The sequence below is a fragment of the Otolemur garnettii genome, unplaced genomic scaffold (genome assembly GCF_000181295.1).
Source record: "Otolemur garnettii isolate 467f Iridium unplaced genomic scaffold, OtoGar3 scaffold00001, whole genome shotgun sequence".
Lineage (NCBI taxonomy): Eukaryota > Metazoa > Chordata > Mammalia > Primates > Galagidae > Otolemur > Otolemur garnettii.
Window position 1 is genome coordinate 16,958,530 of NW_003852396.1, and position 12,905 is coordinate 16,971,434.

General features: G+C 43.0%; 1 protein-coding gene across 1 annotated transcript in view; it reads right to left on the minus strand.

Annotated features, from left to right (window-relative positions):
* CCDC83 (coiled-coil domain containing 83) overlaps positions 1-12,905 on the minus strand; it is a 45,071-nt gene that overhangs the window by 14,697 nt on the left and 17,469 nt on the right. Inside the window, exons 5-6 of the mRNA XM_003780848.1 lie at positions 5,806-5,897; positions 4,439-4,507 (exon numbers count right to left, since the gene is read on the minus strand). Coding sequence (XP_003780896.1) covers positions 4,439-4,507; positions 5,806-5,897 — 161 coding nt within the window. The remainder of the gene's footprint in view (positions 1-4,438; positions 4,508-5,805; positions 5,898-12,905) is intronic.

Sequence of the window (12,905 nt, forward strand, 5' to 3'; positions counted from 1 at the left end):
TAAAATTAAGAAACTCCTGTCCTTGGAAACCAGTAATACCGAGGCTGCTGAGAAACAGAGTTGAGGACTCCCTATTACCTACTTTGAATAGGTAGAGTCCAAATTTCTCTGCAGGGCATGCAAAGTGGGCCTGACCCGCTGCTCCAGGAGAGGGCTTTCGTGCTCCCCAGTACCTCTAAACTGATTGGAGAGTCAGTCACCGAAAGGTTTTAAGCAGCCGACTACCATGAGCAGGTCTGTGTTTTACAAAGATGACTCTGAGGCAGTTTGAAGGAGATAGGGAAGTTTCCGGTCTGCAGGGAGGAAAACCAGATCAGACCTATTGAAAGATCTGGGTGAGAGATCCTAAGGCCTGAACAATGGCAAGGAAGGTAAGGAGAGGTGGTCAAAAGTAAATTGATGGGACCTGGAGGCCTTCTGGGTTCGAGAAGTGAAAAGGGCATTTCTCGAAATACAGCTGACCCTTGAACAACATGTGTTTGAATTTCACTTGTACACCGTGAAATCTACTTGTACACAGATTTTTTTCAATCAAATGATGATTGGAAATGGGGTATTCTCAAGATGAAAAACTTGTGCATATGAAGGGTCAGATTTTTATACACAGCGTTCAGCAGGGCAGACTGAAGGATTTGAGTATGCACAGATTTTGATATTGGTGTGTGTCCTGGAATCAACCTCCCAGTACACTGAGGGACGACTTTCTGATTTGGGTGACTATATAGCGGTAGGATCCTTAATTGGGACAGATAGCACAGCAGAGGCAGTTTTGAGAAAAAAGGAAGTCCATTTAAGAGTTTGAGATGGCTGTGGCGTGTGGTGTGTTTAGGTGGAGTTGCACAACTGGTTGTTGAATATGTGGGTTTGGATCCCAGAAGTGAGATTTGCTTCAATCTGGACAGGATGCTTTTTAGGCTTACAACAAAATTATCATCCTTAAACATTTCTTTCCTAGTACATTGGGAAGTATGCTGTTTTCTGTGTGCAAGGAAACTGTAAAACAAGACCCAACCTCTCCAAATGAGATGGGCTCCCTGTAGCTAATGGAGATGCTCTTATATATATATATATATATATATATTTTTTTTTTTTTTTTTTTTTTGAGACAGGGTCTCTTTACAATGTTACTCAGACTAGAGTGCAATAATGTGATCATAGCTCACTGCTCACTATATGCCACCATGCTTGGCTAATTTTTAAAATTTTTCTTTTATAAAGAAAGGGGTCTCACTATGTTGTCCAGGTTGGTCTTGAATCCTGGCCTCAGGTGATCCTCCAAGCTCAGCCTCCCAAGCACTGAGCTTATAGTCATGTGCCATCATGCTGGGCCAGAGATGTTCTAAGTTTAAAAGTAGAACCAGGCAACCATAGCAGAATGAGAAAGAACAGCCTTAGGTTCTCATAAAAAGGAGTTCTTGATAAACATGCGGCTTTACACCCTTGATTCAGAACAGATCCTGTAACCAGTGGAGCCAGTATAAACTGTGGCTGGGACCACCCCCACTCCACCACCAGCACCATCACCTGTAGCCATTTCAGAGAAACATCTGAAAGAGACTTCTGGCTTGGGGTTAGGAAACGCCTAACCAGAACTCAACTATTTTGACCAGGCAGAATGGGAAAAGGTTGAATCCTTTGTTTGCATAAACAAACCTGATTGAGAACCTGGAGAGAATTTTCCCTGTGTATGCCAGACAGTCCTTTTGTTCTTTGGGAAATACACTTTCACTTGTACTGAAGGCTGTGCCTTTCCAAGTTGCAGATTATTTTTTAATAGAAAAGAAAAGCCCTCCCTTTCATTAACATCTATTTTTCTTTTACTCAGTTTACCTTCTTGTTTTGCTAAATTGTGTTAAGTAAATTCCTGAAAAAATTTGAATATTAAATATTGTGAGCATTTCTTAAAACAGCTTTATTCTTGTCCTAAATCTAAGTTAGCTGACTATAGAATTCTAAGTTGAAAATAATTTTCCATCTGAATCTGGCTATTGAAAAATTGAATGCCAATTTTGTTCTAATTCACTTGCAGTTGGTTATTCATCAACTCTTACCAGAAACTTTTAGGATTTTCCTGTGTTCCTAGAGTTCTAAAAGATCATGTCCTTTTAGCATCCAGAAGTTTTTTTCTATTATTTCAATGATGATTTTCTTCCCTCTGCTTTTGCTATTCTTTTTTCATAGAATTACTATGTATTAGTTAGATATTGAAGACCTTACATTAGAACTCTATATCTCTTATTTTTCCTCTCCCTTTTTTTTGTACTGTCTGTCATCTTCCATGTTGTGAGAGTGTTCTCTGTTTTCTATTTTATATTTGATTTTTCTCTTAAAGCCTACTTTTATAAATAGGCTCACATCTCATATATATATTTATTTATTTAAGATTCTATGATTTTCAGATTTATTTTATTACATTAATTGAAGACCTTTCATTCCCCTAATTTTTTTCTGTTCCTTCTAGAAAGAAGATTATATTAAAACCTTTGTTAATTATTTATGCTGTAAAACGCTCCCACAGCCGCGTTACCACAGGCTCACGCCATCTGCTTTACCTCACGCTCCCACACCCGCTTTACCACACGCTCCCACATCCGCTTTACCTCATGGTCTCACATCTGCTTTACCTCATGCTCTCACAGCCGCTTTACCTCACGCTCCCACATCCGCTTTACCTCATGCTCTCACATCTGCTTTACCACACGCTCCCCGCATCGCTTTACCACACGCTCTCACATCTGCTTTACCTCATGCTCTCACACCTGCTTTACCACACGCTCCCCGCATCGCTTTACCACACGCTCTCACATCTGCTTTACCTCATGCTCTCACACCTGCTTTACCACACGCTCCCAAATCCGCTTTACCACACACTCTCCCATCCGCTTTACCTCACGCTCCCGCATCTGCTTTATCTCATGCTCTCACATCGGCTTTACCTCATGCTCTCACATCTGCTTTACCTCATGCTCCCACACCCGCTTTACCACACACTCTCCCATCCGCTTTACCACACACTCTCCCATCCGCTTTACCTCTCGCTCCCGCATCTGCTTTACCACAAGCTCTCACATCTGCTTTTTGTCTTCCTGAAAATTGTTGAAATCTCACCTGCTAGTTAACTCCCCCTTATTGTCTTCATAAATAATTTCTTTTTCATACTTCTATAATTTCATTTCAATAGGTCTTCAGGAGAGATGAGATTTATGCTGTAATTCTGCCATCTTGAATACAGCATAAATAATTCACAAAGGTTTTAACATAATTGCTTCCTTCACCCAGGATCTAAGCTATTTATTTGATTCATCCCTTCAGTGAGTATACTATATTCATTGATATTCACTCATCCAATAACTACTGAATGAGCCTAGATTAAGAAGACAGGTGCCAAAACAGGCAATTTCAACCTATTTTAGCAAGAGTTGCAATGAAGCAAGAGAACACTGAGGGAGACTTCTTGGGGGAGTTACAAAATGATTCACAAGGAGATTGACAATCAAGTCCATGCCTGAAGGAAACAGTTGGAGTTTTTTAGGCAAATGAGGGTAGGGAGGTGAGTTGGTGAGGGCAAAGGAACCAGTATGTACAGTGTTAAGGAAAGAAGGACAGTGCCTCATAACAAACAATGACCTGGCTGAAAATGTCATCATTGCAGAGATTGAGAGACCCTACTCGAGAAGTCCCCATTTGACTATATAGCGCTAGTTTAGGGAGTCCAGCAATTACTTTATGCTCATGAGGAGGCATGAAGAGCACCTAAAAATCAAGCTGGGACGAGATGAAGTCTGCAATGGGCAGGGACACTTTGCCAGAGGCAAAGTTTGGAATTGGCTGCAACACAATGTCAGAAAGGCCAAAGCATTTTAGAAGTCATCAGTGCAGGGAGCAGAGTGCAGCACTTTCTCCACGGCCGAAAGGCAGCGGGGGCAAAGATGCAAAGGAAACCCCATGAATATGAATCCTCTTTAACTATACACCCATGAAAGGCCATGTAAGCCCTTCTTCCAAGGGCCCGTCTTGGAGAAGAGCAGGGAGGAGGGCAGAATGCCTAAAAGACTGAACCCTTATCCAAAGGAGACCATGTCACTTCTAAAGGGCAATTTAAATCAGTCAAGAATGAAGTTAAAATGATCCTTTAGCCTCACCCTCATCCACCAGGAGGAAGCACATTAATGAAAAAGACCAAATCCATTTCAGAACATAAAGAAACTTCGCACTGTGTGAATTGTAAACCCTCATTATTTCTGGTTATTAGTGAGGTTATTTCTGGTATGTGTTGAGTGACTGCTTGTAATAAGGTTAGGATTCCACTTGAATCTCATCTTATCTCAGTTGGTCATATTGCCATGCTTTCCCCATAGCTTCAGTTCATAATTAAAGTCACCTTCAGTTCCAAAAAATGAGAAAGAAGAAATAGCTTATTTTGACAAATTCCACTTACTTCGTTTTTTAGCCAGTCATTCTCCCAGATCGCTCGATAGCTGCTCTTGTCAATGAACTTTACAGCATTCTAAAAAAAAGTTTCTGTATTGAGGAAGAGTTAGTTCCCTCATGGTGATGTACAGTTTTAGCAATGGTGATGCATGATATGTTTAAAATTTAAAATTGTTTTAGAAATTACTCTGGGAACATACCCAAGAACTTCTGATTCAGTTCTTCATTCTTTACTACCTTACTACATTATTTTTGCTGAGTTATATGAAAACAGATGATTGGGAGAACTGGACAATGTCTAGCTTCCCCTTCCATTGGCCTCCACTGACTGAATCTGACTACCACGAAGAAGTCATCCCAACAATCTGCTGCACAATTAAGATGGTGAAATGGGGATGAGCAGACATTCTTTAGGTTTATAGTAACGGACATAATCCAACATCTGACAATTAAGTTTGCAAACTCACTCTAGAAAAAGTGCTGTATACCTCATTGTTGAATATCACTATGGTTACCTTTGACTTACTCCCCTTGGGAGGCAATGCATTGGTGCCAGTGCCCAGTCCACCCTTCAAAACAATTTTTCAGGAATGACCATAAGAGCTATCATCATATGGGAGGCTGAGGCAATAAGATCACTTGAGCCCAAGAGTTTGAGGTTGTGGTGAGCTATGACACCATGTTACTCTACTGAGGTTGATAAAGTAAGACTGTCTCAAAAAAAAAAAAGTTTTAGATTTTGGAGCATTTCAGATTTTTGGATGCTCAACCAATAGAATACAAATATTCTAAAATCTAAAAAATTTGAAATCTGAAATACATTTCAGATGAGGGATACTCAACTGTATTATACTTAGGAAATAACTGAATAACAGTTCACTGAGCTCTTGCTTCCTTGGAGACACTATGCTATTTACATCAGTCATCCCCCACACTATCTCTTTAAGGTAAAATAGATTACACTCGCTTTACAGACTAGGAAACAGGCAGAGAAAAGTAAGAAATTTTGTCATAGAGTCAGTAAGTAGAAGAACTGCAATTTAAACTCAAGCTGTCTACTATTAGAACCCAAGTTGGCATCAGAGCTCACAGCAACCTCAGACTCTTGGGTTTAAGCGACTCTCTTGCCTCAGCCTCCCAACTAGCTGAAACTACAGGCGTCTGCCACAACAACCGGCTATTTTTGGTTGCAGTTATCATTGTTTAGCTGGCCCTGGGCTGGGTTTGACCCTACCAGCCTTGGTGTACGTGGCTGGCTCTGTAACCACTGTCCATGGGCACAGAGCCAAGAACCCAACCTCTTAACCACTATAACATATCCAAATAAAAATTGGAGAAAATGATTTTTTGTTTTTTAAGAAAATTCAAATATACCTGTGTGGCCCATTCCTTCTTTTGGTCCAGTTGCAACAAAGTTTCTCTGATTATTTTCTTTCTAGTATCTTCCAGAGTGGTTTTATAGTGTTCTTTAAAAAGAAAATTAGAAGCCTTAACAAGGCTGATGGTAGGTAAAACCATGATGTTAGTAAATTTGATCTGTCATCATAACCTCTCCTTTCCACACATTTTGTCTGAATTTTCAAGGCACATTTTTACTGAAGAATCTAGTTCCTCCAATTAGAAGAAATGTTTTAATAATTTACTAACACCTTAATGTGAATTAGTTTAAGATTTCTCTCCCAAGAATTCTGTATTTTCAAAGGACTGTTGCTCCAAGGGGGAATTTCGAACACTTCACTATCTGTGTAGCAGTCTATTCTTCTATTATACAACTTAGGATTCTGCAACAGAAATATAAAGATTTTATTATCTGCTTGAGTACATCCTATACATCTAACTCAATTTAACTAGATTTCCACTATTTTTAGCATGTGTTTCATGGAACAGGAAAGGCAGAATGAAGAGAGAAGAGTGAGGAGAGAGTAAGGGGGCTGGGAAAGTCAGGAGACCTGGTTCTACGTTAGGGTCACGGCAAAAAAAGAAGGTGGTGATGAAGTGTAAGAGTCTTTGTCTTATCCAGATTTCCATGTCTTCCCTTTCCTTTCCCCTCCACCAGCCCTCCCCTTCCCCTTCCCTCCCCTTTCCCTCTTCCCCTTCTCCCTTCTCTTCCTCTTTTGTTCCCCTCCCCTTCTCCTCCCTTCCCCTTCCCCTCTCCCCCCCACCTTCCCTTCCCCTTTTCTTCCCCTCCCCCTTCCCCTCCCCCTTCCTTTCCCTTAGGGTAAGGTCTCACTCTGTCATGAAGGCTAGAGTAGAATGGCAACATCATAGCTCACTGCAACCTCCAGCTCCTAAGCTTAAGCAGTCCTCCTGCCTCAGCCTCCCAAGTAGCTGAGATCATAGGCATGTTCCATACCCAGGTAATCTTTTATTTTTTGTAGAGATTGGGTCTTGCTCTTGCTCAGACTGGTCTCAAACCCCTGGCTTCCAGTGATGCTCGTATCTCAGCCCTCCAGGGTACTAGGATTACAGGTGTGAGCCACCCTACCAGGCCCCTCTCCAGCTTTTCTTATGTTTGTAAATATCATAACTGAGTCAGCAAAGAATACAAAATTTCAGGCCTTCAAGGATCTTAGAGATCAGATAATCAATACCCCTTTTTAAGGAAAATGAAGCACTGTGATAGTTCAGCTGCTTTAGAGAGTAGAGAGACATAAAGCTGGATGATCAAGTCCAGTTCGCTCATTCCTTTTCTCAACAAATAATTATCGAGATGTTTGCATATGTCAGACACTATTGAAAACAGTGGGAACACTGCTGTAAGACAGACAAAACCCTGTGATATGTACATTCTAATGGGTAAGCTAGACCATAAATTAATACATGGGTAAAGAAGTACTATTTCAGGCGGTGATGTAAGTGATGAAGAAACCCTAAAATTTTCTATTTTAGATAGGGTGAGCGGAGAAAGCTTCTTTGAAGAGGTGATGTAGGAAGGTAGTCGACTAACAATGCGAAATGGGAGGGAACTGTGCTAGTCCCAACCAGATAGCAGCGAATGATCGAGGTTAGTTGTGCCTTATGATAACATCTGTGTTACCTGTCCCCACTGTGCTTTATTTGTAACATATGCAGAACAATTGTTTGGAAATCAGAATCCCATATAAATGATGTTGAAAATCATGCTTTGTAGATTTCTAGACATGTCCACAGAGACCCATTTACCTTATTCTGTGACCAAACAATGGTATTGTATTAACAGTGCCGTAGAACCGCTCTTCTGTTTAGAACATTGTCTCACAGGGAAAATTTTCTTCATACAAGGCAAGCAAAGCAGAACTCTAAGAGATCTTTCACTGGGACAGGAAATCTGTAGGCCTGGTCTTTCAAAAGACCAGCAACGAAAGCAAGGTGGCCACTGTTGGGACCAGAGGCCCGGAGAGTGGGGTGAGAGTCATCAAGCTGCGTCTGTATTTGGTGCAGGCGTAACCGTTTCCGCTGTTAGATGAAAAATCTGAGAGCAGAAAGTCAAAACTTCCCTTCTGCATTTTCTATTACGTATCCGTGGGACACAACAGATATTGAAGAATATTTTTGAAGAAAATTAAATTTGGCAGACTGTTAAGTCTTTGCTGGACAGTGACCTGCGGCTTCAGCCTCAGTGTAGCACGCAGAGCAAGCAGCCAATGTTGGCTCTTCAGGGGCAGCTTTAATGTGAAGGAGAAGGGAGAGTAAAAGGAGAAGAGAATTCTCCCAAGTCATGAAGTAGACAGAGAAGGGGGTCATGAGGGGGGAGGTTCTGCCCCTAATAGAGTTGGACAAGAGCGCCGGAGGCAGTCATCATAAACAAGAGGTCAACAGCTTTTGAGAGCTAGTCTCTCTTAACATCTGGAGAATAAGAAACAGAAGTGTTATTATTCTAACCTACATATTCTCATCTATATAACTTGTGTTTTTCTTACTTTCATTTGAAGTAATCCCTTGAATATTTTAATCATTCCAATCTCATTTCCTATGGAATTTCTTTTTCAATTTCACCCTAGTGTCCTAGCCCATTAGGTTAATGTTAGTTATTTATTTGAAACTTCTACCTGACAAAACACAACAATCAGAAGGTTGCAATGGATAAGGAGTTTCTCTATAATGGATTTTACATTCTTAGCATCTGAAAGAAACCACAAAACCCGGACTTTGGAAACATTAAATATTAATTCTTTGCTGTAAATCATAAAAAATAGATTACCAAATACGCACTGGCTAAATTGTAGCTCTCCTGATGGCCATATTAATGCTGAAAGAGCAATATTGACATCTGACCCTGTTCCAAATTTCATAAAAAATTCTATGGACAGTTTTTCTTCTTTAAAGCAGGGTAGCCAGCACAAGGGTTAATGTGAAAATCTCACTGTTATCCTCTGCGATTCAGAGGAAGCTTCTAGTAACCACTGTTAACCATTCATTTGTGAATGTAGCAAAAGAAAATAGGGGCATATAAAAGTTTGAGAAGTGGGAGCTTGGGAAATTATGACCTCGTGCAGTAAGACTCCTTTCTTCTCAGATGTCCAGTTCAACGTGGTCACTTCCCAGAAGCTGATCCAAACCGCACTGGCCCAGGCCTGTATTGTATTGATCTGCCTTCCTGCTGTGCCTGGCTCTGTTTGGTGTATTCTTCCGCAGCCGGCTGGGAGTCTTGCTATCCACCCTTGTCACACATCTTCCCTGTGCCAACCCACTCCTGGGGTGGTGGTCTCCTTTAGGCTCCCTCTAAAGCAGTGGTTCTCAACCTTCCGAATGCTGCGGCCCTTTAATACAGTTCCTGTGGGTTACGACCCACAGGTGGAGAACCGCTGCTCTAGAGAAAACTGAGCAGGGGCCGTGGAAATGATGGCCAGGTTGCAATCTCTTCAGAGCCATCCCTAACTCACTGAATCACAGAGGTGGGAAGACTATTTGAAGAATATAGATTTGGGCTCTAACACACCTGGGTTCAAATCTCTGTTCTACTACTTACCAACTTTGTGGGTTTGGTTAAGGCAGTTAACTTCTCTGGGCCTGTTTTGTTATCTTTAAACTGAGCATAAATATATCTAACGCAAAGGAACTTATCAGGATTAGATGACCTCAGACATGGAAAAGCAGATGCTGAAAATGTGACTTCTGTTGGCAATCACCTAGGAACTCTCATTTTATAGATCATGAAATTAACATTCAAAGAAGTAATGCTACTTTTTTGTGAGTAGGTTTCTAAAACTCAATTCTTTTAACTTGCTATTAGTGTAAAAACAACTTTTAAGAATCCCTGTCCTGGCTTGGCACCCATAGTTCAGTTGTTAGGGCGCCAGCCACATGCCTTGGGGCCAGTGGGTTTGGACCCAGCCTGGGGCTGATAAACAACAAAACTATAGCTGGGCGTTGTGGCGGGCACCTGTAGTCCCAACTACCAAGGAGGCTGAGTTTGAGGTTGCTGTGTGAACTGTGATGCCACAGCACTCTACCAAGAACGACAAAGTGAGACGCTGTCTCAAAAAAAGAAAAAAAAAAAAAAGAATCCCTGTCCTGTGCTACTGGTGAAAGACAAAAATAAAATTTTTCTGTGACTGTAATTATCTAGTGACTTGTAACAACCTCAAACTTTCTCTACCCTGGGGCTAATCTAAGGTCCTCTTTCTATTTATTTATTTATTTATTGAGACAGAGTCTCATTATGTGGCCCTCAGTAGAGTGCTATGGTGTCTAGGCTCACAGCAACCTCAAACACTTGGGCTTAAGCCAGCAGTTCTCAACCTGTGGTTTGCGACCCCTTTTTAACAGTGAAAATACATCATGGCATTAGGAAGGTTGAGAACCCCTGGTTAAGCAATTCTCTTGCCTCCCCTACCAAGTAGTTGTGAAGAGGCTGTAGTAACTCCATTTTGTAATAAGCTCCATTCTGAACTTCAGGCCCTTCCAGGAAAAACCGCAAGCAGCAACACCAAGGGAGGGGACAGCCAACCCAGGTGGGGACAGCCTATCAGGAACAAACTGATAGGTTCCCTGGGCTAACCGCAAAATGGTCTCAGCCAATCAGAATGTGTAAAATGTTTTAAGGCGAGCCATTCAACCAATCATGTATTAAGCTATTACATTGTGTGGAAATCCCCCAAACAAGCTATAAAAGCCATCCCCAGCCCCGCTTCAGGGTCACCCCTGTGCAGCTATGCTGTCCAGTGGAGTGACCCCAGCATATGCTTGAATAAAGATGTGTGTACGGTGCTCTCTCAGCGGTGATTTCGGAACCGACAGTTGGGACTACAGGCACCTGCCACAATGTCCTGCTTTCTTTCTTTGTTTAGCAGGCCTAGCCAGGTTTGACCCCACCAGCCCAGGTGCGTGCGGTCAACGCTCTAACCACTGAGTTACGGGTGCCAAGCCAGGTCCTCTTTCCTTTTATTGAAGAAAAATAGGCTTGGCCTGTTTGTATCGGTGACTGCTTCCCATACTCAATATCCCAACATCTCCTTCTAATTAAAGTTCAGGGGAGCAGGTCTCAGCGCTGTCTCCTCCTGCCTCCAGGGCTTAGGGGTGGCTGCTGGGGACCAAGGAACAGTTCATGCAGGGGCTGACCAGTGACCCAAGAGGAGGCCTGGACAAAGATCTTTAATTATCTTTGATTAGGTGGATGAAGTTACCAGTTCTTTTCAGAACCTGGCCTGGAGAACACTGCAAGAACTGGTCTGCAGGAAACAAGAAAGGAATGGTGACAAGAACACCGAGCAAGGAGAGGTGCTGGGAAAGGGACAGTCCCAGACTGTGAGAGATGAATGTAGGGAGGAGCCATCCCCAGAGCAACCGCCGATGTGATGGCTTTCTGACTCTGCAGTCCTCCCATTACTCACTATATGTTATGTGCAACAAGCACGGCCTTGTTTGGGAGGCCAAACAACTTTATTCTTGTTACTTCCCTTTAAAATTCATACTGTGAAACTAGCAACTTCCACTCAACAAAATATATGGCAAATCCTATGACTTTTCTGGTCCCTTAGTGGTAATAAAAGGTCCTCCCCTAAGTAATTAATATGTGCAGTTGTTGGGGGGGCCTTATGTACCCATACACGAACCCTTCCCCCTTATCCTCCTCTCCTCATAAGACAGAGGACACAAAGGACCGAGTTAACCGCACCCCTGAAGTTTAGCTGGAGGTCCCTAACTCACCAAATCTCTCTGGGCAAGCTGGGGAATCTGCCCACCCTCTATGGCCCCCATATAAAGAGGGGGTCTGTAACTGCTCCCACGGTGCACACGCCATCTTAGCACTGCCCAGGTGGGTGGCTATTCCCTTCCATTAATCCTGACCTAAACTTCTCTGCTCCCACGTGATCTCTGGGTGTCGCCTTTCAGCAATAATTAATTAACACTTTATTTATTTATTTATTTATGTTTGGCCAGGGCTGGGCTTGAACCCGCCACCTCTGGCTTATGGGGTTGGCATCCTACCCTTTTGAGCCACAGGCACACCCCAATTAACACTTTTAAACTTCATTCAAAGGTATGGCTATTCTCCTTTCCTAACTTAGGCCTGCTGCTATTCTGCCTTAAGCGTCCATGCCTCTTCTCAGGGCTGCAGGCAGCTGAGGAGCATGGAAGAAGGCAAGAAAGTGTTCATGGACTGACACTGTCCCCTCAAGCTCATGTCCACTTTCCGCTCCTAGTGGCATTCAAGTCCACTCTTCTTTCCAGGGGTGCTTCATAGCTTCCTTGCAGGACCAACTTCCCCATCTCAAGTGACATTTGACCTACATTCCCTTGATGCTGCAGACATACTGTCCTTGGGGATTGGTGATAATGTCTCTGTTGGCCTCTGGCTCTCTATACTCCACCCCCACTGACATGCACACACAGGCTCCTTATTTTTCTGTGGGAGCTGCCAGGCCTGCACCTCCTCGTTGGGCCCCTGAGGCAAGATGTAACACTCCTGCCCCAGCTCGCTCTCAGTAGTCTGCAGGAAACACTCTTCCACTCCGCACCCTGACAGACTGGGGTGCAGGCTGGCTCTGGAAGCAGCCACTGTCTGTGCTCTGCCGTCAGCCCAGACTGACATGTGGAGCTGGCTCCCCACTGCCCCAGCTGAGAAATTTACACAAAAGTTGGTCCAGAATCAGAGTGCCTGACAGGCCTCTGGCAGAGGATAATGGGAATCACACCACAACACAGGGGACCATCTCCAGATGGACTCTGGACTATCATACCCCCACAGGCCTTGGGGCCAGATATCCCCCCTTGTTCTATCCTATGACTGTTCCATCTTTGGGTCTCTAATGTTCTTTTAAGCCACTATACTTGCCTCCGCAAGGAACCTCATCTGTCCAGATCTAGTCCTGGTTAGCTTCCTTCCTCCTAATGTCATCTGGTCCATGTCTTCTACACTTACCATGTTTGTTCTCTAGTTTTATCTGATTATGACTTAATTTACATGGGTCTTTCTCTGTAATGATCCTGGTAATGCAGCCTGGCTAAGGGGCCTTAACTTGCCTCAGGTGAATTCCCTTGCTAATATAACG